This window comes from Ochotona princeps, chromosome 6 (genome assembly GCF_030435755.1).
Source record: "Ochotona princeps isolate mOchPri1 chromosome 6, mOchPri1.hap1, whole genome shotgun sequence".
In the NCBI taxonomy this organism is placed as follows: Eukaryota; Metazoa; Chordata; class Mammalia; order Lagomorpha; family Ochotonidae; genus Ochotona; species Ochotona princeps.
Genome location: NC_080837.1, coordinates 67,686,555 through 67,710,379, shown reverse-complemented (window position 1 = coordinate 67,710,379; position 23,825 = coordinate 67,686,555). Strand labels below are relative to the sequence as shown.

Below are 23,825 nucleotides of genomic sequence, written 5' to 3'. Positions count from 1 at the left end.
AGATTCAAAATGAAAGGATAGAGAAAAGCAATTTAGATAAATAGTCACCAAAAGAGAGTGAGTGTGGCTATGCTAAAATCATTGCAAGGTTTGTTTTTTACTTTATTTGGTAAATCAAATGATGTAATAAGAAACAAAGGCTTGAGGACATTATATTCATAAGTACCTCAAAAAGTTTAAGGAAAACGAAATTGAAATAACTTTATTTAGATACATTTTTTAAAAATATTTAGTTTATTTATTATTTTAAAGGCAGAATTAGAGAGATGTCTTCCATTGGTTCATTCCCCAGATGGCCAAAACATCACGGGCTGGGGTAGGCCGATATTAAGACTCAGGAGCCTACCCCAGCCCAAGCAGTTGGCCCATCTGCTGCTTCCCCTTGTACATTAGCAGGGAGCTGAATGGAAAGTGGATCAGTTGAGAATGTGAACTGCTGCCTCCATGGGATGCCTGCACTGCAGATGGTACTTTAACTCACTATGCCACACACTGGCCCTCTAAAAAAATTTTGAGCCATGTATTTTTTTCATAAAATGCATGTTTGCTTCACTTAAAAAAAGATGTATTTTACTTGAAAGAGTTATATGTAAAGAGAGTGGGAGAGACAGAGAGTCCTTCCATTTGCTGGCTCACCCCTGAAATGCTTACAAAGGCCAGAACTGGGCTGCTCTGAGGCTTGGAACCAGGAGCTTTTTCAGGGTTTCCCACACAGAGGTAGGAGCCCATGTGGAATACATTTCCATACAGAATTATGTTAGGTCACAAAATAAGTCTCATCACATTTTTAGAAACTGATATAATACAAAGCACTTTATTCTATGACAATGGGCAGAATTAGAAATTAGTAACTTAAAGGAAATTGGAGAAATAAAATTTCAGGCAATTAACCAACACACATTTAGGCAAATAATGTCCACATTGGATATACCACAAACAGAATTAAAAAGTTAAATACAATTCAAAACCGCAGTGTGATAATACAGCACACACATTTAGATGGCTACTATTAAAATAAAATAGAAAAATAACAGGTATTGGCTAAGATGTGGGGAATTGGAAACTTGTAGAGTCAATGCTGTGATTCAAATTAGGCAACCAGCAGCATGCCAGTTTGAGTCCTGACTGCTCCACTGTCAAAACAGTTAATGTGTCTGGAAAATCAGCTGAGGACACGCCCAAGTACTCGGGCCCCTGCCACCCATATGGGAGACCTGGATTGAGCTGCTGACTCCTGGCTTTAGTATGGTCCAGTCCCAATGGTTGTGGCCACTTGTAGGATGAGCCACTGTATGAAAAATTTCTCTCTCTCTCTGTTTTTCTCTGCCACTCTGCCTTTCAAAAACAAAATAATCTTGAAGAAATTATTGGTACCTGTGTGAATTGTTGGTGAGAATATAAATGATTCAGTTGTTGTGGAAAACAGTATGGCAATCCCTCAGAAAATATTTCTAGAGAGTAACTATGAAATCCAGCATTTTACATCTGGATGTACAACCAAAGGATTAGAAAGCAGGATCTCAAATAACCTGTATACCTGCATTATTAGAAACATTATTCACAATTGACGAAATGTAGAAAAACCTGCATATGGAAAGATGAATGGATAGGCAAATTGCACATTAAAGGCAATAAAATGTTAGTCAGCCTTTAAAAGGGAGGAAATTTTGACATATAGATGAACTTCAAGTACAGAATGCTAAGCAAAATAAGTCAGATATAAAAACAAATGATAGGCCCAGTGTGGTAGTCTAATGGCCTTGCCTTGCACGGCTGGCATCCCACATGGTTTGTGTCCTGGCTGTCCTGCTTCCCATCCAGCTCCCTGCTTGTGGCCTGGGAAAGCAGTTGAGGATGGCACAGGGCCTTGGGACCCTGCACCCGTGTGGGAGACCTGGAATAAGCCCCTGGTTCATGGCTTCAGATCGGCCCAGTTCTGGCCAATGTGATCACTTGTGGAGTGAACTGGTGGCTGGTGTATCTTTTATATCATTCCTTCTCTCTGTAATTCCACACTTCCCAATAAAAAAAAAAAGAAAAATTATATAGTAATGTCATTCTACCTCTATGCAATACCTGGTCAAAATAATGGAGACAGAGAGTAGAATAGTCATTAGCAAGAGGAAGGGCTGGGAAGTGAGACAAAGGATAAAGTTATTGTGAAATGGATAGAATTTGAGTTTTACTAAATGAAGAATAGTTGCATAATAATATGGATGTCCTTAATATCACTGAATTGTAGACCTAAAATGGCTAATATGGTAAAGTTTGTTATGTATGTTTTAATTATAATACCAAAATTTTTTTTAAAGAAAGTATAAAAATTTAAAAACCAGATATTAATATAAGGAGAAGTAGGGAAATACCTCTTAAAATACAAAAAGTACATATCATGAAAGAAAATACTGACCAAATCAACTTATATTTAAATGTAAGTCATGTCACAAAGAGACAAGAAACCCGTAAGCGAAAGAATCAAAGGACTAATATCAAAAACATGTACAGAATTTGTACAAAGAAGAAAAGCTAACAAAAAATAGACAAAGGGAAAATAAGCATAGAGTAGAAATACAGAAAAAAAGTAAAAACACGAAAATACACTCAGTCCTCAATGGTAATTGGTAAAATACAGACTAGAGCCACAAAAAATTATACTAATTATACTTATTATGTATAACATCATCTATGGGTGAAACTATGTAACAAAAATATTTCATGGGTAAATATAAACTCCTTATTTATTTATAATAAACCAAAAAAGTGATCCAGGGATGGAGTAGACATCTGGGCTGGCAGTTAAGCTGCCTGCTGGCTACAATATCCATGCTCCCCATAGGAGAGCTTGGGTTCTGTCCCTGACTCCAATTCCTGCTGATGCTGACACTGGGGGATGGAAGGAATGGGTCAATTACTTGGGTCCCTGCCACTACCATGGGAGACTTGAACTGAGTCTCCACCTCTCAGCTTCAGCCCACCCCCAGCCACTGAGGACACTGGGGAAGTAAACAGCAGACAGAGCATCTCTCTGCAATAAAAATATTTTTTTAGGAATTTTAATCAAGGGAATAGAAACCTCAAATTTTTCAAAGTGCTTATTTTTGGATGCCAGTGAGACTGTCATTAAGAACGGTGTACAAAGACTGACAAAATATTAATAAAGTTCTATTTCTTTTGCTGGTGAGGAGAAATAAATACTCATTTCTATCCTTTTTCTTTAAGATTTGGCTTATTTATTTGTTTTTGAAAGGCAGTTACAGAGAGAGAGAGATCTGCTGATTTACTCACCCAAACAGCCTTAGTAGCTGGAGCTGAGCCAATCCTACACCTGGAGCCTGAAGCCTTCTCTGTGTCTCCCAAATGAGTAGCAGGGGCCCAAGTACTTGAGCCATCCTCTCCTGTTTTCCCAGGCCATAATCAGGGTGCTGGATTGGAAGTGGAGCAGCTGGGATTCAAATCGTTGACCATACAGGATGCTGGCACCAAAGGTGGAAGTTTAACCTACTGTGTCCTGGTACTGGCTCCATCAATACCATTCTTCTTTTAACCGGAAGTCTTATACTTTGTTTGTTTGTTTTTGCATACAGACATGTTCTCTAACTATTTTCACATACAAGAATGGGAGAAGCTTTGATCCTAGCTTTGGATCAACTCAGCTCTGCCACTGGGGCCATTTGGGGAGTGAACCAGTGAATGGAAGATCTTTCTCTTAGCCTGTCCTTTTCTCTGTAAATCTGCCATCCAAACAAAAATAAATAATTCAAACTACTTCTGTATCTTAGAGTAGACCATCTCTCTGATTATCTCAGGCTCTAACTTACAGACTAGACAGGTACTAAAGGTTGCAGAATATGAAATGCAGTGAAAGGATAACCCAGGAGTCATCAAGACAAGGGGTATATAGATGCTCAATGTGTAAAACACATAGAGGTAAATAGACACTTGACAGATGATAGAAAAGTGGGCATGCAGGTTGACAAAAAAACATTTGAAAAAATATGCAGAGGAGGTATGTTAAGGGGAAAAATGTGGGGTAAAGAAATCTACAGCAAATGTTAGAAATACAGAGTGAATGTTCTATATTACATGCACGGCCAAGTTGATATTTTATTATTTTTAAAAGGACCGGATATTCTGAAAATGAGGTAAGTTAAAAAGGGGCAAACACTCTCATTGCAAGACAAACAGAATGTAGCTAATTTAAAAAAGGAAGGAAGGAAGGAAGGAAGGAAGAGAGAAAGAGGCCAAAATGGTGGTAAAGTATGTTAAGCTTCGATCTGCAGCGCCGGCACCCTATATGGGTGCTGGTTCAAGTCCCGACTTCTCCATTTCCCATCCAGTTCCCCATTAATGCACCTGGTAAAGCCGCAGAGGATGATGGCCCAAGTGTTTGGGCTCCTGTACACAAATGGTAGACCAGGAAGAAGCTCCTGGTTTCAGACAAACCCAGCTCCAGTCACTGTGGCCATCTGGGGAGTGAACCATCGGATTGAAGATGGATCTATTGCTCTCTCTCCCTCTCTCTGTAATTGTCTTTCAAACACAAATAAGTCTTTAAAAATAAGAAGCTAAAATGGGGCCTGGTACAATAGCATAGTGGTTAAAGTCTTCACCTTGCACGCACCGGGATCCCATATGATCACCAGTTCTAATCCCGGTGGCCCTGCTTCCCATCCAGCTCCCTGCTTGTGGCCTGGGAAAGCAGTCGAGGACGGCCCAAAGCCTTGGGACTCTGCACCCATGTGGGAGACCCAGAAGAGCTCCTGGCTTCAGATCGGCGCAGCACCGGCCATTGCGGTCACTTGGGGAGTGAATCATTGGACGGAAGATCTTTCTCTCTGTCTCTCCTCCTCTCTGTATATCTGCCTTTCCAATAAAAAAAACAAAAAAATGAAATAAATCTTAAAAAAAAAAACAAAAAAGAAGAAGCTGAAAGGGTAAATAGGTAACTAATCTATACCCAAGACTGTTTTTAATCTTTCCTCAAGAACAAAACTAGAAACCTAATATTTAGTTTTCTACCAATACATTTTCTACACTTACTGTGAAATTCAAATAGATTTTTAAGGTAGGCAAAGGTCACAATTCAGGCAAACACTATTTTTTTGAAGCTGATATTATACTGCCAGGTTCTTCCATTTTGTATAAAACTCAATTCTCATGGGGAACACCAAGTTTTTGAGCAACTTCAATGGACACAAACAAATAAACATCAAATAGAAAAAGTTCTACTTCTGTTTTGTTTCTTGTAGTACTAAGGGTTCACCTGGTACTGAAAGACTGCTTTCTCAGCTCTTGTTTCTGATACTCATCTGTTCCATTTTTTTCCACACTAGCACGTTCTTTGCCTGTTTTTCCAGCTCAAGGCTATCAAATATATAGAACACTGACTTCTTACACCAGTCTAATGCTGTTAGGTAGGCTTGCTGTGGTACCTTTCAGCACACTATTCCAGATTCTTACCAGCACGTGGACTGTGAGAGCAAACAGTTTTTTTTTTTTTAAAGTTTGCTTATCTGACAGACAAAGCTGGGGAACAGGATAGAGGCTAACAGAGAGCCTTCACATTTTCTAGGCCAGGCCTGAAATGCTCCTAACGAACCTCCGGGTTTGGGCCAGGCTAGGAGCCTCGGAATTCAATCCATGTTTTTCCCACGTGAGTAGCAGGGATGCAGCCACATCCACCATCAGTACTCCCAGGGTTTACTGCTACAGGAAGCTGCAATCAGGAGCCAGAGGCAGTATCGAACCCAGGAACTCTGACATGAGATGCTGGCGTCTGAACTGGGGCTCCATCTGCTAGAGCCAATGCCTGCTCCACAATGCAGAATGTAAGTGCTGGATCTAAGAACTGCTAGCTCCTCTGACCAAGTTCCTGTGCTCTCTGAATCTCAAGGAACTTTTACTTTAAAATAAGAATCTTAATACCTACCTTTGAAGAGCTGGCTATCAGATGCTTCAACTTATTTAAATTTCTTGTTAAGCATAGATTTAGGTCCAGGTGGTTGGGCTCTCAAGATTCCGCATTGACCTGCTGCTTACTAGTTACATCTCTCAGGAGCCTCAGACAGCACCCACAATTCTCGTGGTCAGCAGAGATGCTTTTCTGCTTACTGGCTTCCACAGTCCATAGAAGACCTAACAGGTGTCTGGCCATACAGATAAAAATCATGCAGTTAGGGTCTGATGCGGTAGCCTAGCAGCTAGTGTCCTCGCCTTGCACGCGCTGGGATCCCATATGGGCGCCGGTTCTAATCCCAGTGGCCTCACTTCCCATCTCCCTGCTTGTGGCCTGAGAAAGCAGTCGGAGATGGCCCAAAGCCTTGGGACCTTGCACCCGTGTGGGAGACTGAGAAGAGGCTCTGGGCTCCTAGCTTCAGATCAGCTCAGCTCTGGCTATTGTAGCCGTTTGGACAGAAGATCTTCCTTTCTGTCTCTCCTCCTTTCTGCATATCTAACTTTCCAACAAAAATAGATCTTTAAAAAGATCTGCTGTTATATACTCCTGCAGATTCTGTGCCACACTGTTATCTCTCCCATTCAGATATTTTTGACCTTTTCTATTTCCCAACTCTGCATTATCTATCCTGATTCTTTTTTTTCTAACTTGCCTGAAAAATATTTGCTTAGCTAAAGATAACTGTCTTTTTTTCAAGCTGTCATGAGAAATTTTTCTTATCAGAGATTGCTGACTTGTATGTTTACTTGTTATCTGCATACTCCTCCCCATTCTCTTATTTAAAAAATCATTTTCAGAAGCATGTTTCAGAAAATAAATTACAAAAAAATTCCAGGTTCTAACCTTATTCTTCTAATTGACTAAACATAAGCCTTTTAGCCTGCCTGAGGTTTAGTTCTTTTATCTGTAGCACAAGAACTGATAGGTCTTAACACATAAAATTACAAAGCTGAAAACCACATGACATAATGCAAATGGACATGACTTAAAAACTGTAGTTTTGCACAATGCAAAAACATCTACTCAACAAAGAGATGGCACAGGTCGAAGTGAAGATGTGAGAATCTGAAGTCAAAGTGTCAGCGAGGCGACCTTTACTGGCTCTACCTTTTGACACACAAAATGAAGATGACGGTTTCTACCTCACATGTTATTAACTCCTTGATGCTAACTACCGCTGCTTTCTTTAAACACCTATCACGCATTAGTCATTGTGCCAAGTTATGGCAACAAAACGAAGTAAAAAAGGGCACAGCTAACATCTCTGCCAGAGTCTCTATCCTCTACTCCTTATGCTACATTTAATAATTTCCTACGTCATCTATGTCCCACATATTTACGGTGTGAAAAAAAAGTAGTAAACTATTTCCATGGAATATAGAGACTCTACAATTTCACTGTTTTTTTCCTCTGAGAATTGCCAGTGAACATATAGCAACTTTGGTATTTCTTTTCCTCATATGAACTGAAACTCTTACTTGATTACTTTTAGGTGAACTTTTTAGGTTATGTTCCTATCAAACACACAGAATTAAAGACAGTGTTTCTGAGTACCATCTGCTTTTCAGTCCTTGGAAATGCTAATTAAAAGACAGATTCCTGGATCCTGCTTCAGATCTATGGATCCAAAAGCTCCAGTTGGAAGATGCAGGAATCTGCATTTTTAATAAGTTTCCCCATGTGATTTTCATGCAAATCCCACTTGAGAAACACATTTCTAAGAGGTGGAAGAAAAAGGCCAACCCTCCATTACATAAGGAATCTGTGGTCAAATACTAAATCACAGTGATCCAAAACATCACGAAGGAGACATTTGTTACTACTCACAACACTTTCACATCTGTCTCTTAACATGGTGGAGTCAACTACCCACAGAGGTCAAGACCCAAACCCACCTAAAGCAAGGCAACTCAACTGTGAGTGTTGGAGAAATTCCTGATCCAGAGGCCAAGGGACCAGGTGCCACAGAGCTGCTGGGAAAACGCACAGATTTCAGAAGGAAGGCAAATGCTGCGACTGCAACCGTGGCGCTACTGACCTCAGAAACAGGTTGTTTTATCCGAAGCCCAACTAATGACAGACCTCCCTTCTCCAAGCACAGCTACCAGCCACCTTGCCTAATTTCTACAGCTTGCTTTCTGAGGAGTCAGCTTGATTCTGTGACTGTAAAACGCAAGGAGACAGAGACAGTCTCGTGATAAAGTAAACTGAAATACAACTAGTTAAAATGTGCATTTATGCCTCTCGGTCAGAGTGTCATGGAGGAGTCATGGAGGAGAATCCTAATGCCTTGTGGGTGTCAACTTCGAAATAACAATTCACTGTCCATGGGCAAAATGGGTCCCAAACCACCAAACTAAGGAGTCTGAGATTGCTCTGGTTCCCATTACAAAACACCTCCGAAGCCTTTGGCTCCCACAACGACACTCACCCTGCCCACATCACCCTGTCCAGAGAGGCCTGGAGTGGCGGGTGGGGCCACGCTTTCTCCCGCAACGCTGCGCTCTCTTCTCCGCCTGCGTGAGCGCCGCCCACCCACTCACGGTGCTAACCCACTGGGCCCAGCCTCTCCTTTCCCCTCCCCTCCCCTCCGCCTGGTGCTGAATCATGAGCCCATCATCTCCAAAAGGTGAAACCTAAAGAGCAAAGCCACCCTTGAGCTGGTCTGGATGGGGTAGCAGGTCGGGGTGGGGCCTAAGAACGCACATCCCAACTTTGCTCCTTTTCTTCCCAATTCTGCCTCCACCCAACCCAGCCCCCAAACTGAAATGAGTGCCGCAGTGTTTGGGGACTCCCATGAGGCTGCCGTCGCTGCCCAGGTCCTTACGATCTGCAGGGCTCGGCCCAGACCCAGCGTGCAGCCCTCATTGTTCCAGCTCAGCCTGCGTGCCTGCCCGCCTGCTGGGAGCCCGCGCCCAGCCTGGCTCACAGGCTCTCAGCTCCGGCACAAGGCGGGCTAGGTGCCGCCTGCCTCGGCACCGACCCTTTCTCAGCTGTGGAACAGAGCCCCCTCCCCCAACCACCGCCCACCCTCATCGACATCCTTCCAACCCGTCACCAAGACCGGATCCACAAGTCCCACAGACGCCCGGTGGGTGCTGTCCAAATGCTGGGAGCAGGCGGGCGGGGGTGGGGAGCAGCAGCTCTGGCTGGCCTGCGCTTAGCCGAGGCCCTTGCCTCCTCGGACTGTGGGGCCCAGTGACTCGGGCACCGCTCAGCCATGGTGCCCCAGCCCGGCAACCTTGGGCGCGGCAGCAGTCCCACTGCCTTTGGCCCTCCCGGTCTCTAGGCAGAGGAGGGCTAGACTTAGAGGCTGCAGCCAAGTTACCCTTCCACACTCACCCCAACTGTTTCGGTCTCTGCGGCTCTGGGCCATGGTGGTCCGGGGATTGCAGGAGGCGAGGCACTGTCGCTGCGCTCGCTCGCTGGCTCCTCCGGGCACGCAGGGTGCCCGCGCCGCCGGGTGGAGTTCGCTGGGGCTCTGAGGATGTTGCTGTGGCGCTGGTGGGAAGGAGGGGGTGGGGGGAAGGAGGAGAAAGCGGATGAAACAGGCTCAGCATCACAAGCCCGGGGTTCACCAAATACCAGCGTCACACCCTCCCCACCTCAGCCCACCCCCAGAACGCCAAGGCAGCCACAGACTACACCACACTGCAACATTTCCAAGAGAAAACACACAAATGAACAGCATCCCTCGCACACACTCTCCCTCAAAGAATTGAATAGCATCATCTAGTCCCAGAAACACACAGACCAACCTTCTAATGCCTTCTGCGGGTCCAGGTGCCTGTTCCTCTAGAACAGCTACACATTAGAACAGGCTAGCAACATGGATACAGGCGCTTAGTTAAAATTACCTGCATTTATCTACCAGACACCATATATACATATATTAGTTTTTCCATTTTAAGTGCATGTTGGTAAAGACATTTTTTTTTTCATTTAAAATGCATGTTGGTGAAGATGTTATCGTGTATTTTGGTCCATGTATACTAAGCAGGTGCATTTTTCAAAGCCAATATAGCAAATTTTATATCAAGAATATCTGCACAGATGAAACCTGGTGGTCCAATATCATTTAAAAAGGAACTTAACGTCTGATGGCCAAAATTCCTCAAAAGAGTTGTAAAGCTATGCTCCAATAGCAAATACTTGAAGTGAAAACATATTACATTATGGGTGGGCCTTGGCAGCCATAATGATTGGAAGCAATTTTGAATTAAATTAAAAAATAGGTACTTAAAAAATACATTGTGGCCCTGGCGCTGTAGCCTAGTAGCTAAAGTCCTCACCTTGCACAAGCCGAGGTCCCATATGGGCATCAGTTCTAATCCCAGCAGCCCCACTTCCCATCCAGCTCCCTGCTTGTGGCCTGGGAAGGCAGTCGAGGATGGCCCAAGGCTTTGGGACTCTGCTCCTGCATTGGAAACCCAGAGGAGGCTCCTCCTGGCTACAGATTGGCTCAGCTCCCGCCTTTGCGGTTACTTGGGAGTGAATCATCAGACAGAAGATCTTCCTCTCTGTCTCCCCTCCTCTCTGTATATCTGACTTTCCAATGAAAATACAGAAATCTTTAATAAAAAATGAAAAAATAAATGAAATTATATCATTAGTCACTCCTTTTCACTGTTCCCTTCCCTTTCAGCCTGCAAACTCTGGTTAATTCCTCAGTTCCAGTCCCCTCCTGCTTCCTGAGCCTCCAGACACCCCCATTCTATTCTCTACAGTTTCTTCATCTTTGGATGGGAAGTGGGGCTACCGGGATTAGAACTGGCGCCCATATGGGATCCTGATGCATGCAAGAGGAGGATTTTAGCCGTTGGGCTACCGCACTAGGCCTACAGCAAATTTTCTAATTGTAAAATGTTAGCAATAATCTAAATGCCCAAATCCAGGAGAGTGGATGAGTATATCAGACAACATCTATACAATAGAATACTATGCATCTTGGGCCTGGTATGATAGGTTAGTGGCTAAATGCTTGCCTTGCATGTGTGCCAGTTCATGTCCCAGTTGCCCCTTCCCATCCAGCTCCCTGCTTGTGGCCTGGGAAAGCAGTCAAGGATGGCCCAAGGTCTTGGGACACTGCACCTGTGTAGAAGACCGGAAAAAGCCCCTGGTTCCTGGCTTCTGATCAGCTCAGCTCCGGCCATTGTGGCCTCTTGGGGAGTGAATCAGCAGATGGAATATCTAGCGCTCTCTTTCCTTTTCTGCAAATTTGATTTTCAAACAAAAAACAAAAAATAGGGCTCGGTGTTGTGCCCTAGCAGTTAAAGTCCTCGCCTTGCACACGCCGAGATCCCATATGGGCATCGGTTCTAATCCAGCCAGGCCCGCTTCCCATTCAGCACTCTGCTTGTGGCCTGGGAAAGTAGCCGAAGATGGCCCAAAGCCTTGGGACCCTGTACCTGCATGGGAGACCCTAAAGAAACTCCTGGCTGCTGGCTTCAGATTGGCTCAGCCCCAGCCATTGCAGTCACTTGGGGAGTGAATCATTGGATGGAGGATATTCCTGTCTGTCTCTCCTCTTCTCTGTATATCTGACTTTGCAATAAAAAAATAAATCTTTTTTAAAAAAATACATCTTAAAAAAAATGAAAATCCTTGCCTTGCATGTGCTGGTTTCCCATATGGGCGCCAATGTGTGTCCCAGCAGCTCCACTTTCCATCCAGCTCCCTGCTTGTGGCCTGGGAAAGCAGTGGAAAATGGTCCAAAGCCTTGGGTCATGCACCTGTGTGGAAAACTCAGAAGAAGCTGCTAACTCCTAGCTTCTGATTGGCTCAGCTCCAGTCATTGCGACCACATGGGGAGTAAACCAGCATATGGAAAATCTTTCTATCTCTCCTTCTCTCTGTACATCTGACTTTCCAATAAAAATAAACAGATCCTTTTTAAAAAGAATACTATGTGTCTGTAAAAGCAGAACATAGGAAGATTTTACTAATGGATCTAGAGTAATTTTCATAATATCTTGTTAAATGGAGGGAAGAACAAAGTATAGTTTATTCTTCCTGTAAACAAATAAAAGGGTATGAAAAATAAACACATTTGTTCATCTATGCAAAACAGATACAGAATAAACAAGAAGCCAGTAAGATTAGGTGGCTACAAGAAATGGGTGAGAGAGTAACAGCAAAGGGAGAAAACTCACTGGGTAGTAGGAATTAGGAGGGTAACACTTTTTTTAAGCTTTATTTATTTTTATTCAAAAAGAAGATTTACAGAGAGAAGGAGAGATAAACAGGTCTTCCATGCACTGATTCACTCCTCAAATAGCCACAACAAAGCTGAGCTGATGCAAAGCCAGAAGTAAGGAGCTTCCTCTGGGTCTCCCAGGTGGGTGCAGGAGTCCAAGGACCTAGATCCTCCTCCAGCACTTTCCCAGGACAGAAGCAGAAAGTTGGACCAGAAGTGGAACAGCTAGGACACAACCAGCGTGCCCGTATTGGATGCCACAGGCAGAGGATTTTTTTTTTTTTAAGATTTATTTTATTTTTATTGGAAAGGCAGATGTACAGAGAGTTGGAGAGACAGAGAGGAAGATCTTCCGACCGATGCTTCACTCCCCAAGTGGCTACAACAGCTGGAGCTGAGCCAATCTGAAGCCAGGAGCCAGGAACTTCCTCCAAGTCTCCCACATGGGTGCAGGGTCCCAAAGCTTTGGACCATCCTTGACTGCATTCCCAGGCCACAAGCAGGTAGCTGGATGGGAAGCAGGGCCGCCGGGATTAGAACCAGCGCCCATATGGGACCCCAGCACATTCAAGATGAGGACTTTAACCACTATGCTATCATGCCGGGCCCTCATAGGCAGAGGATTAACTTGCTATGCAACTATGCTGGCCCAAGTGCTTTTGTAAGTGTAAGTTTTTAGTATGATTCTGTCTTTTAGAACTGTAGTAATGTTTCACAGTCTTCAAAATAAGTAAGTGAAATTAACTACAAAACAGTGAGAAGTAAAAATGAAATGATAGTAAGTCCTCCCATTGTCTGTGGTTTTTGTTTTCTGTGGTTTCCGTTACCCACAGTCCAAAAACATGAAACAGAAAGTTTCAGAAATCAGTAATTCTTTCGTCTTTGATTACAAGTCACTATGAGCCATTATACAAGCCATTCTAAATCTCATAATATCTCACTCTGTCCCACTCGGGACAAGAGCATTGTTTCTCTCTCTTTTTTTTTTTAAGATTTATTCATTTTATTACAGCCAGATATACACAGAGGAGGAGAGACAGAGAGGAAGATCTTCCGTCCGATGATTCACTCCCCAAGTGAGCCACAACGGGCCGGTGCACACCAATCCGAAGCCGGGAACCTGGAACCTCTTCCGGGTCTCCCACACGGGTGCAGGGTCCCAATGCACTGGGCCATCCTCAACTGCTTCCCCAGGCCACAAGCAGGGAGCTGGATGGGAAGTGGAGCTGCCGGGATTAGAACCGGCGCCCATATGGGATCCCGGGGCTTTCAAGGTGAGGACTTTAGCTGCTAGGCCATGCCTCCGGGCCCAAGAGCATTGTTTCATACAGTGTCCCCGACATCCATCATTCAGCCATCATTCATTAATCATGTTGGTGATCAGATCAACTTTCACTGTTGATGGTGCTAATACTTTATCATTATTTAACTTAACAGTGTTGGGAGATGAGGGTGGAAAGGTAAAGAGAACTGTACTGGGACTGCTAATGAGTCTGAGGTTTCTTTGGGTTCCCATTGGCATTTGGCATTTCAGTCGTGAGAAGCAGGTTGCCTTGTCAGGAGACCACATGCTTGATTAGAAGCAGGGGCAGCTTTCCCAGAAGCATCCCAGCCAACTCTCCCTCATGTGTCACTGTCCAAGATGACCTGAGCCCAAACTATTCCTTTAAAAAGAGGCATACAATCAAAGTCTTAGATGTATCTCTTAGGATACAACAGTGTCTCAGTCTTCCCTGATAGGCATGGCCACCTGAAAAGGGACAATAAAAGTAAACAAAGCAAGAAAAGAGGGATGGTAACATTTGGGCTCAAAGCCTCAGGTGATGATCGCTGCTTCCATTTTCCTAATGTTCTCCACTGGCACTTCATTGGGCAGAATGCCCATAGGAATGCCCTTTACTCCCACAGAATCTAAGTGGTCAGTGGTCTGCTCTTTCTCAGGTTCCTGCAGCTTTGTACTGTTGGTCACATTGGGTATACTAAGAAGCACTCTTGTGCATTCCTGAGGTGCCAGAAGCAGTCCTCCTTACTCCCTTTGGGGAATGATGACCAGTGGCCCTGTGGTAACCAGGATCATGCATCCCCTCTGTGACTGCTGAGGCACTGGTCTGTTTTTTAAAATTATTATTACTTTTTAAGGAGTTATTTATTTTTATTGGACAGAGAGGAGGAGAGACAAAGAGGAAGATCTTCCATCTGATGATTCACTCCCCAAGTGGCCACAATGGCCGGAGCTGAGCCGATCTGTAGCCAGGAGCCAGGAACTTCTGGGTCTCCCATAGGGTACAGGGTCCCAAGGCTTTGGGCCATCCTTGACTGCTTTCCCAGGCCACAAGCAAGGAGCTGAATGGGAAGTAGTCATAAAGGAACCAAACTGACACCCATATGGGCACATGCAAGGTGAGGACTTTAGTTGCTAGGCCTATTGTGCTGGGCCCTGAGTCACTGGTCTTAAGACACAAAAAGGGTCAAGCAGTAGTTTCAGCTTCCCATTTAACAGTTCTATGCCTGTGTTACTTGTGAAAATATCTGTCCCTGGGGCACTAAGGCCTTCAAACTGCCAAGCCCTCAATTGTAGAGATGGAGCTATAGACAAGTTGTAGGGAAAAAAATTCTTTTGCAATTCTGCCCCTTGATTTCTAAACCCACATATCTCAACATGGCATAGATGGCAGTATGTAATGGCTACTGCATTAAGTCCTAAACTCAGCTAGCACAACGTATTCTTTAGCAGACCTTTCCCAGCTGCTTCGGAGTGCTAGTTACGAGCAAGATCTGTTAATTCAGTCTGTATGATGGTGCTGCTATACTTCCCTCATAGCAACATTTATTTCTTACTGAAACAAAACATTTTAAATATATGGTAGTAAAATAAAGCATTCTATAGGCCCATTAACTGTTGTACCAATAGAGCTTTCAAGGCAGAGAAGATAAACTTGAATTTTAAAAAGAATTATTTGTAAGACAAAGTGACAGAGAGAGAAAAGAGAGAGAGAGAGAGAGAAAGAGAGAGAGAGAGAGAGAGAGAGAGAGAGAGAGAGAGAGAATGAACAAGCTCTCTTCATCTTCTCATTCAATCCCCAAATAGCTAGGGCTGGGCAATGTCAAATCCAGGGCTAAGAACATGATCTGGGTCTCCCACATGGGTGACAGAAATACAAGTTCTTAGGCCACATTCCACAGCTTTCCAAGGTGCATTAGTAGGGAGTTGGATCAGAAGTGGAGCACTCAAGATTTGAACTGGGTTCTTTAATATGGGATTCCAGTATTATGGGCAGAGACTTAACATGATATACCACAATACTGGCCCCCTACACTCATATTAGGAAACCATGAGGGCAAATAACTCTTCTTTCCTTGATGGAAGGGCTCCAGAATAATTAAACTGCTGCCAGGTGGTTGACTGGTAAATCCAGACTGTAGCGAACAGTATTATACTGTGGTCTCTGTAATAGCCTCTTTTGTAAGCAAGTTAAACACTTCACTGTCGCAGTTAACACTGTCTTTTGTAAGCAAGTCAAACACTTCACCGTCACAGCAGCAGTTCATGTTGTTGAATTTATTCATGCTCTACATTTCTCCTACCACATAAGCTACTACGGAAGCACCAGCCAGAATGACATCCGCAAGACAAATCATCTCGTAATAACTCATTACTGCGGTGTATGCCCTCTGGTGGACAGCAATGTAGTTTCCAGATATGTTTATATTCTGTTAATTCTGAGAATATCTTTCCCACTATCTTCCTTAACTGTTCTTTTTAACTTATTGACAAACCTATCTGCTCCTGTGCATAAATCACTATAGACCCCACACCTCATGACAACACTTGCTCCTAACAAAGAGATTAAACGCCTACTGGGAGGCAATTCCTTTTATCACTATCTTTCAGAACTACCCCATTATGAAATAGAAGCACAATTCAGTGGCAATCTGCTACAGGCTGGCATATCATAACAAACTAGGCCTAAACTGTTTCTTCCTTTGTGAAATGTCCATTATATGGTTTGGGGAGGATAGCAAAGGAGTAAGCACAAGAATTATGGGAGTCTATCCATGTAAGACATTCTACACAGTATTGTTATTTACTATTGGGTCTACAGAGTCCTGAAACCTACACGTTAGAGCAGCTTGCGCCATAGCATGGACCTTCTGTGAGGCATTATTCTGCCCCAAGTGCCATGAAAAACTGATAGTCATACAGAGTACATGCTAAAAAGGGTCAAAAAACAGAAAATGCAGATTGAGTACAAAAATCTAAACAGGGCAATCAAGTGATTGTTCACTTAGAGATGATGCGAGGTAAAGCACCAGACCTCCACTGGATTATCAAAAGTTTCACTACAGTGGCAGGTCCCAGAACCAGGCTCGTTTCTCATCCTGTGGCACAGAGTCTTTTTAAAGTATCTAGGGTAGTTGCTATTTTCTGCCCACCAGGTCTAATTTTCATGTGATCAAGGTAATAGACTACCAGTATGTTCTGGAATGATCCTCTACTAAAGAACAGAAGTGTTTAAATAGCCCTGAAGTAAACGAGAACAGTGTTGTCACAGCCATGTGAAGGCAAACAGCTCCTGATTATTTCTGCTGATGAGACTTAAAAAGAATGCTCCATTCTGGGTTTCAAGTCAATTGCACCATTATAGGTACTGAGGGCTGCATGAATCTGTTCCAGTAAAGATCGACAAATGAAACTCTGTGATTGGCAACAACATTTGATTAAATTTTAAGATTTCAAAGACCTTCTTCAAACTACTTTAGCTATTGTATAAGCCACGTAGACAAATGAAAAGAGAAAGAGTTTTAATGGTGGCACTGTGTCATTTCCCCAGTGATACAGTTTAATTTTGGTGTTTTAGCTATGTGGAAGGATTGGTGGGATGGGGCTACATCTGGTCTTCCCAATCATCATAATATACTTTACATAATATAAACCCAACACAGGAATTCTTCAAATGAGTTTATCTACTATTGAATACATTTTGAGAATGAAAATCCAAAAATTTGATCTTTAGTTTCATTTACACCTATTATGAAATTAACCTGAACCAAGACTACATTTGACATTCTTTTCCTTTTCCTTTTTTTCTTTAAAGATTTCTTTCTTTTCAAAATTTATTTTTCAAGATTTATTTTTATTAGAAAGGCATATCAGATTTACAGAGAGGAGAGACAGAGAAAAAAGTCTTCCATCCAGTTTACTCCCCAGGTTATCATATGGCCATAGCTGAGTTGATCTGAAGCCAGGAGCCAGAAGCTTCCTCTGGCTTTCCTATATGGGTGCAGGCTTCCAAGGATTTTTGATCATCCTCTACTGTTTTCCCAGGCCACAAGCAGGGAGCTGCATGGGAAGTGGAGCAGCTGGGACTCTAATTGGCACCCACATGGGATCCTGGCACTTGCAAAAAGAGGATTTAGTCACTGAGTTATCACACAGGGCCAAAAGATTTATTTATTTTTATTGGAAAAGCAGATTTACAGAAAGAAAGAGATACAGAGAGAAAGATCTCCAACATGCTGGTTCACTCTCCAAACGGCTGCAAAGATCAGAGCTGACCTAATCCTAAGTCAGGAGCCAGGAGCTTCTTCCCAGTCTCCCACATGGGTACATGGTCCCAAAGACTTGGGCTATCTTCCACTGCTTTCCCAGACCACAAGCAGGGAGCTGGATGGTAAGTGGAGCAGCAAGGATGCGAACAAGAGCCCATGTGGGATGCCACACCTGGAGGTGAAGGATTAGCCAGGTAAGCCATTATGCTGGTCTCCACATTTGACTTTCTTAAATCTGTACATTGATTATTCAAATTTGGTGGTATTTTGACATTCTAGGACTTATCTTTCAAGGTCAGTATCCATTTATCTCTAGGAAGCATGAGATTTTTCTCATGCCTCAGTTCACATTCACCTTGGTCAAAAGCCATAGGTCCCTCAGGAAACAGCCTTAGAGAGAATTATTCTTGATAGTCACCTGTGCTAAAAAGTCCTTCTTCAAAGGAGCCTAATTCATGTTAATTAAGGGACTTCAGAATTGTGAATGGGCTTAAGTCTAGAATATGGGTAACACATCTTGAATCCATGACAGGGACTTTAGTTAGATTTCTGTTCATGAGTCATAGAATTTTTGCACCTACAAATATTTAGTTGTAAGCAAGCTGATATTTTCATTCATCCCTACAGAGTTTAACAGGCTACAACCACAAATCCTTGCACTCAAAACACCTTTATTATTACTTCTTCCTGAGGGTTTTCATGGTAACTATGCTGACAGTGAAGCCACATGACCTCCACCAGAATGCCAATGTTCCCACTAAAATTATGGACTTCCCATTGTGGAATTCTGAGCATTTCTAACCTATTGAGGATAGCCATCAAAGAACTTTCGAAGCATATTTATATTCCCTCACTCAATGTCTTAATAAAATCAAACACTATGGCTAATGGTGATGGTGGTAATATTGGGGGTGGAGTTTGCACAGTTAAGATGCCTGCATCTCCTATTGGAATGCCTGGTTCAAGTCCAAGTTTCTCTACTTCAGATCCCACTTCCTGATAATGAGCACCCTGAAAGGCAGCAGATGATGGTTTAATTTCTTTGATCCCTGCCACTCATATGGGAAATCTGGATGGAATTCTTGGCTTCTAACTTCAACTGACCCAAGCCTGGGCATCTGGGGAGTGAAGCAAAGGATGGAAAAAATTTCTTTTTCTCATTCTGCTAATTGTCTTGATGCCTTTCAAACACAATGAAGCTAATAAAAAAAAGTCTAGATCTCTAAGCAGGATGCAGATAAAAGAGCAACTTCAACAGTCATCTCTCTCTCTCTCTCTCTCTCTCTCTCTCTCTCTCTCTCTGCATCTTCGGATTCTTTTTCTTAAGTCTACCAAAGAAATCCTGGTGTCTCATTGCATACACTGGAGGCCATTATTAATAATAAGCTTCAAGTAACCCAGTTAGAAGGACCAAATCAATATATCAATTCTGAATCTTGGGTATTTGGCAAGATTCTATAACGTCTCTTTTCCAAGAGCAGGCCTTATATTTCTCCAACTCTTGTTTAAACTCCCAAGTTTCATTTATATCTGCACAAATGTACCTATCACATGTGACAGGGTCCCAGATCTTCACCACTAATGCTCTTTATAGAACACAACTAGGTCTTGCATTTAATTAACACTGTAAGTCTGTAGTCTTTACCTGGATTTACATCTCAGTCATACATGCTTAGCAGCTGCAAAAGATGATATTCTTAGATGATATCAAAGAAGTTTTCTCATGCCTTAAGTTTGGAACCCCAACTCTTGACACTACTGTCCATTTGTAATGACATGGGGCTGGCTCTAGCTCAGCGGTTCCTTAGTCTACATGCATTTGTAATGACATGAGTATCCTAGCAGCTGAATGCTAGACATTGGTCTTCCAGTGCTGTGCCTTCCACTGGCACTCTATCCATGCTCCTACAGACAGCTAGTTGAACACTGGTGATGCCACTCCATGCTGTGCAACACCAGTGGTTCCATTTTCCTTGAAAAGTAAGTTACACTGGTAACCATCAGACATATGGTGACACACCAGAAAGTCATTTCAAAGGGTACTTTTTTTTTCCTGAAACTACATCCAATTTCTACAACTATCACTATCAATCATGATTCTGGGAGGAAAAAGCACAGAAAATCGACACAGTGGAAGAGATATTTTCACAAATAAGGATGGAACTAAGGGAGCCAGCAAGAGGGTAGTGAGGAACTCTTGAGACCAGCATCAGGAAAAGCCATAAAGGTGTAAAGGAAAGGAGCATTTACTGGGATCCTGGAAGAGCTATACAGTATGACAGGACCACAGTCAGGCACTGGTGGCTTCTACTGGAAACACTAATCTCCCTGGACCAAACTTTAGACACCCCTTTGCATCGCTTCTTGGCCTTTTGGCTAAGATCAAGTGTAGAAACTCCTCTGCACACAGTTATCTATTACAATAGGACAAAATGGATAATGAACAACAACAAAAGATCATTTGTAACTCTTCATCTTCTCTTAGCTATTGAATTTACAAATAGAACTGATTTATGAGCTGCATATAGAAACTCTGTACCAAATCTTGCCTTAAGTTTAGTATCATCCTAAGGATAAAGGGTAACAGAAATAGCTTCTTCATACATCTTTTTAAAAAATTTATTAATTTTTATTAGAAAGGCAGATTTACAGAGAGAAGGAGACACAAAGAGAAAGTTCTTGCATCCACTGATTCACTCCTCAAATAGCTTCAACAATTGGAACTGAGCTGATCTGAAGCCAGGAACTTCTTCCAGGTCTCCAACATAGGTGAAGGGCTCAAGGCTTTGGGCCATCTTCTACTGCTTTCTCAGGCCATAAGCAGGCAGTCGGAGCAGAAGGGGAGCAGCTGGACATCAGTTGATGCCCACACAAGATGCCAGTGTTTGAAGGTGGAAGACTAGTTTGTTGAGCCATAGTACCAATTCAAGATGTACAAGAAAAGAATGTGCCTGGCTTTCTTTACCTCTTCTTTTAAAAACTGTCATCATGATACTGATTCTGAATGAGATGCATGCTCTATTGCTATTTACAGTAAAATTTAGCAATTGTGCTCTTCTCTGAATATGTGGTTCTTGCCTCAACAAATATGTGACTTTAATTAGTAACAGGAAGAAGAGCTACATTTGTCAAGTAGTTCACTGCAAGATTCATCAGAAGATTGCATTAACTAAAATTATTGTCCATATGTTCTGTCCCATTATACACTTGCAGATTCTAATTAGCCATTTTATCTTTGATAATAAACTGTGAACCCTACTTGTACAGAAGATTATATAAAAAAAGTCTCTTTGCTTTGCCTTTATAAAATCAGAGTTGAAACCAACAGCCACTGATTATAGTTAGCATTTTATATAAAACTTTGAAAGAAAGAGACAAACGGGATAAAGCACAGAGAAAATCATGATAGCTTAGTCAAGAAACAAAGCTGAAAAAATTCAGATAACATGAAGACATTAAAAATATATGATAATTAGGTTGGGATGAAGGACCTAGTAAGCCTTATATCTGCTTATTCAATACTTTGCCATTATAACACTCGAAGTTCTTAAGAAAACCTCCTGTTCCCAATAATGGTTTATTATTCTATAATCTTCAACCTTAAAGTTACATGCTAAGTGTTTCAGCTACAAAATCAAATTTACTGTGTTTAATGAAGATGAATTTGAATTTCTTTTCCAACTGTGTAATATTAAACCCACTGACTGCATTGATCTTACTAAAATTAACTCAACCAGTACCAAAAAATCCTTAAGATTCTTTTGCAGTTAGTACAAAGTGAATGCTTTCCTCTTTGCATCAGTTGTGGTATAAGTAAAATAATGACTATAGCAGACACATCTTTCTAACTACCATGTAGAACCTTGGCTTTTTCCATGCTATCTGCCTTTAAGGTAATGGTTAAAGCATATGGATCTGCCATTACTGGCAACGTAAAATACTTGTACTCCAGGGTTTTGCTGAAGCCCCAACTTCAAACTTTTTATTGCCTAATTTATTTTAAATGCTGTGTTTCAAGAATAACATACTTAAAGGATTGTCAGAAAGGTAGTTGCCACTTCTCAAACTGAGCATTTGGAATTGTGCTTTATGAAGATAGCTCAGGAACTATCGCTTTTTCTGAAGCCTTAACATCAGGGAAAGATGTGCCTGTCTCAATTAGTTCATCATGATTTCAAAACATCATACAGATCTTCTGTTTTAGGAGGGCTGGCACCATGATATAGTACACTAAGCTTCAACCTATAGTGCCGGCATCCTACACATGCTAGTTCAAGTCCTGGGTGCTCCATTTCCAATCCAATTCTCTGCTAATGGTCTGGGAAAGCAATGCAGGATGGCTCAAGTCCTTGGGTTCCTGCACCCAGCTGGAAGACCTGGAAGAAGCTCTGGGTTCCTGGCTTTATCCTGGCCTAGCCCTAGCCTTTGTGGTCAAGTGGGGAGTGAGCCAGCAGATGGAAGACCTCTCTCTCTCTCCTCCCCCTGTAAGCCTGTCTTATAAATAAAAATATATCTTAAAAAAAATCCTCTGCTTCGGCCAATTTGTTGAATCGCTCTGTTGTCCTAGCTTGCTATTTTTAACTTCATACTGGCTTCCTTTCCTACTTACTCATATTTTGTGTTATTCTACATACTTTGTGCTGCTCCCAATTCTCTGTGGAATAACATCCATAGAAATAAGAAAGAAGAGATGCATTTCAGAACAGAGGAAGAATTAATGCTGTATTGGGCCAGATTTTCTTTTTTAAAAAAGAAATCGATAACAGCAAACAAGTACTAAGACACCAATAGAACATTTGGAAGAGGTCTTTGAGTCATCGAAGCTAAAATATGTGCCCACCAAAACAAGTGCCAAGAAGCTTTGAAAGAAGGAACTGTTCTTCAACACCCCTTTTTTTCAACACAGCAAACACACGGGCTTTGTCTATGGAGCATGTAAGCTTCTGTGCCCTAAATAAGTACTCTTTGTGTGTAGAGCCCAAGAAAACACATGTAGAAGCATCGATTTAATTTTTACATTGTACAACCGTAGACAACGACCAACAATCAGGCGCATCCTTCCCAAGGACAGAGTTGAGGTAGGTGCTCAAGACCACAAGCCAACATCTACAATTTGTTCTTTGGGGGGAGTTTTTAAGTCAGCAGCAGCAGAGACTCGTCTGTACCTAGTTCTTTATCTAGACGTCTACTAAGGCTCTCAGACAGTTGGTCACTGAATTGACATCTTCTAATCCACACTGGAACCCAAAATGCAAAACACCTGGGGAGAAACAGCAACTCAACTACTTCCCCGAACACCTGTAGGTTGTTCTGTGCCCTGCAAAAGTATTTTCAACTTCTCTGGTAGACAACCCTGTTTACAACCCCGCAAAGTGATTTATCAACACTTTCTAGGGTGTCATATGGAAAAAACCTTATCCTCTTCAAGATGCCGAAGACGAAGACGGGCACTGATATGTTGCCAAACGCCACCTCCTGTCCTACATGGCACCTAAATGGGAGAGTCACAACCCAGGCTGCGGGTCCCTCGACTTGGCCAGAGCCCCTGCACCACTGCTGGTGCCTTAAGAGGTGCGGTGGCACAGCATCCTGCGGCTGAGAAAAGTTCAGCAGCAGACAGGTTACGCAGGTACGCGATGCAAACTCAAACTAGAACCACTGGGAATGGCTTTGCAAAACAGGAAGGTGCAGTAGGGTGTGCCCTGGCTGGGTGAGCCCTGCACTGCCCCATTGCTAGGTTACTCCTGGCCCAGATCCCTCAACGTATTTTTCCGTGTTGAACGTGGAGGCCCTTGTCTTCCCTCGCCTCTTGTGCCCACCCCTCTCTCCCTCCACCCGTCACCGCCCAGATTTTACCTGACGAATCTGGGGACGGTTTAACGGAGGCTCGTCGGCTCACGAGTGCCCGTAGTGTCCCAGTCTCTGCCGGCGGGAAGAACAGAGTTAGGCCCCGGGAGGACGCGCTGAGCGAGGGGGGCGCGGCTGCACGGCCGGGACGGTGTCGTGTCGTCCGCAGGCCTCAGGGCGGCACTCTGGTCCCGCGGCCGGCGCGCTTGGAAGGGCCGCTGGGCGCAACCCACGCTGGCCGGGAACGTGTCTCCCGGTGACGCAGCCCCGGGTGGG

At 43.0% G+C, this 23,825-nt stretch overlaps 1 protein-coding gene across 5 annotated transcripts in view; it reads right to left on the bottom strand.

Moving 5' to 3' along the window:
- The window catches only part of ATL1 (atlastin GTPase 1), a 76,725-nt gene extending 53,006 nt beyond the window's left edge, over positions 1-23,719 (bottom strand). For 2 of the 5 annotated variants that reach the window (XM_058666403.1, XM_058666405.1), the window contains exons 1-2: positions 23,559-23,692; positions 9,299-9,457 (exon numbers count right to left, since the gene is read on the bottom strand). In XM_058666403.1, coding sequence (XP_058522386.1) covers positions 9,299-9,332 — 34 coding nt within the window. In that variant the 5' untranslated portion in view covers positions 9,333-9,457; positions 23,559-23,692. The other 3 variants (XM_058666404.1, XM_058666407.1, XM_058666406.1) reach the window with 3 other exon arrangements.
- Positions 23,720-23,825: the final 106 nt, after the last annotated feature.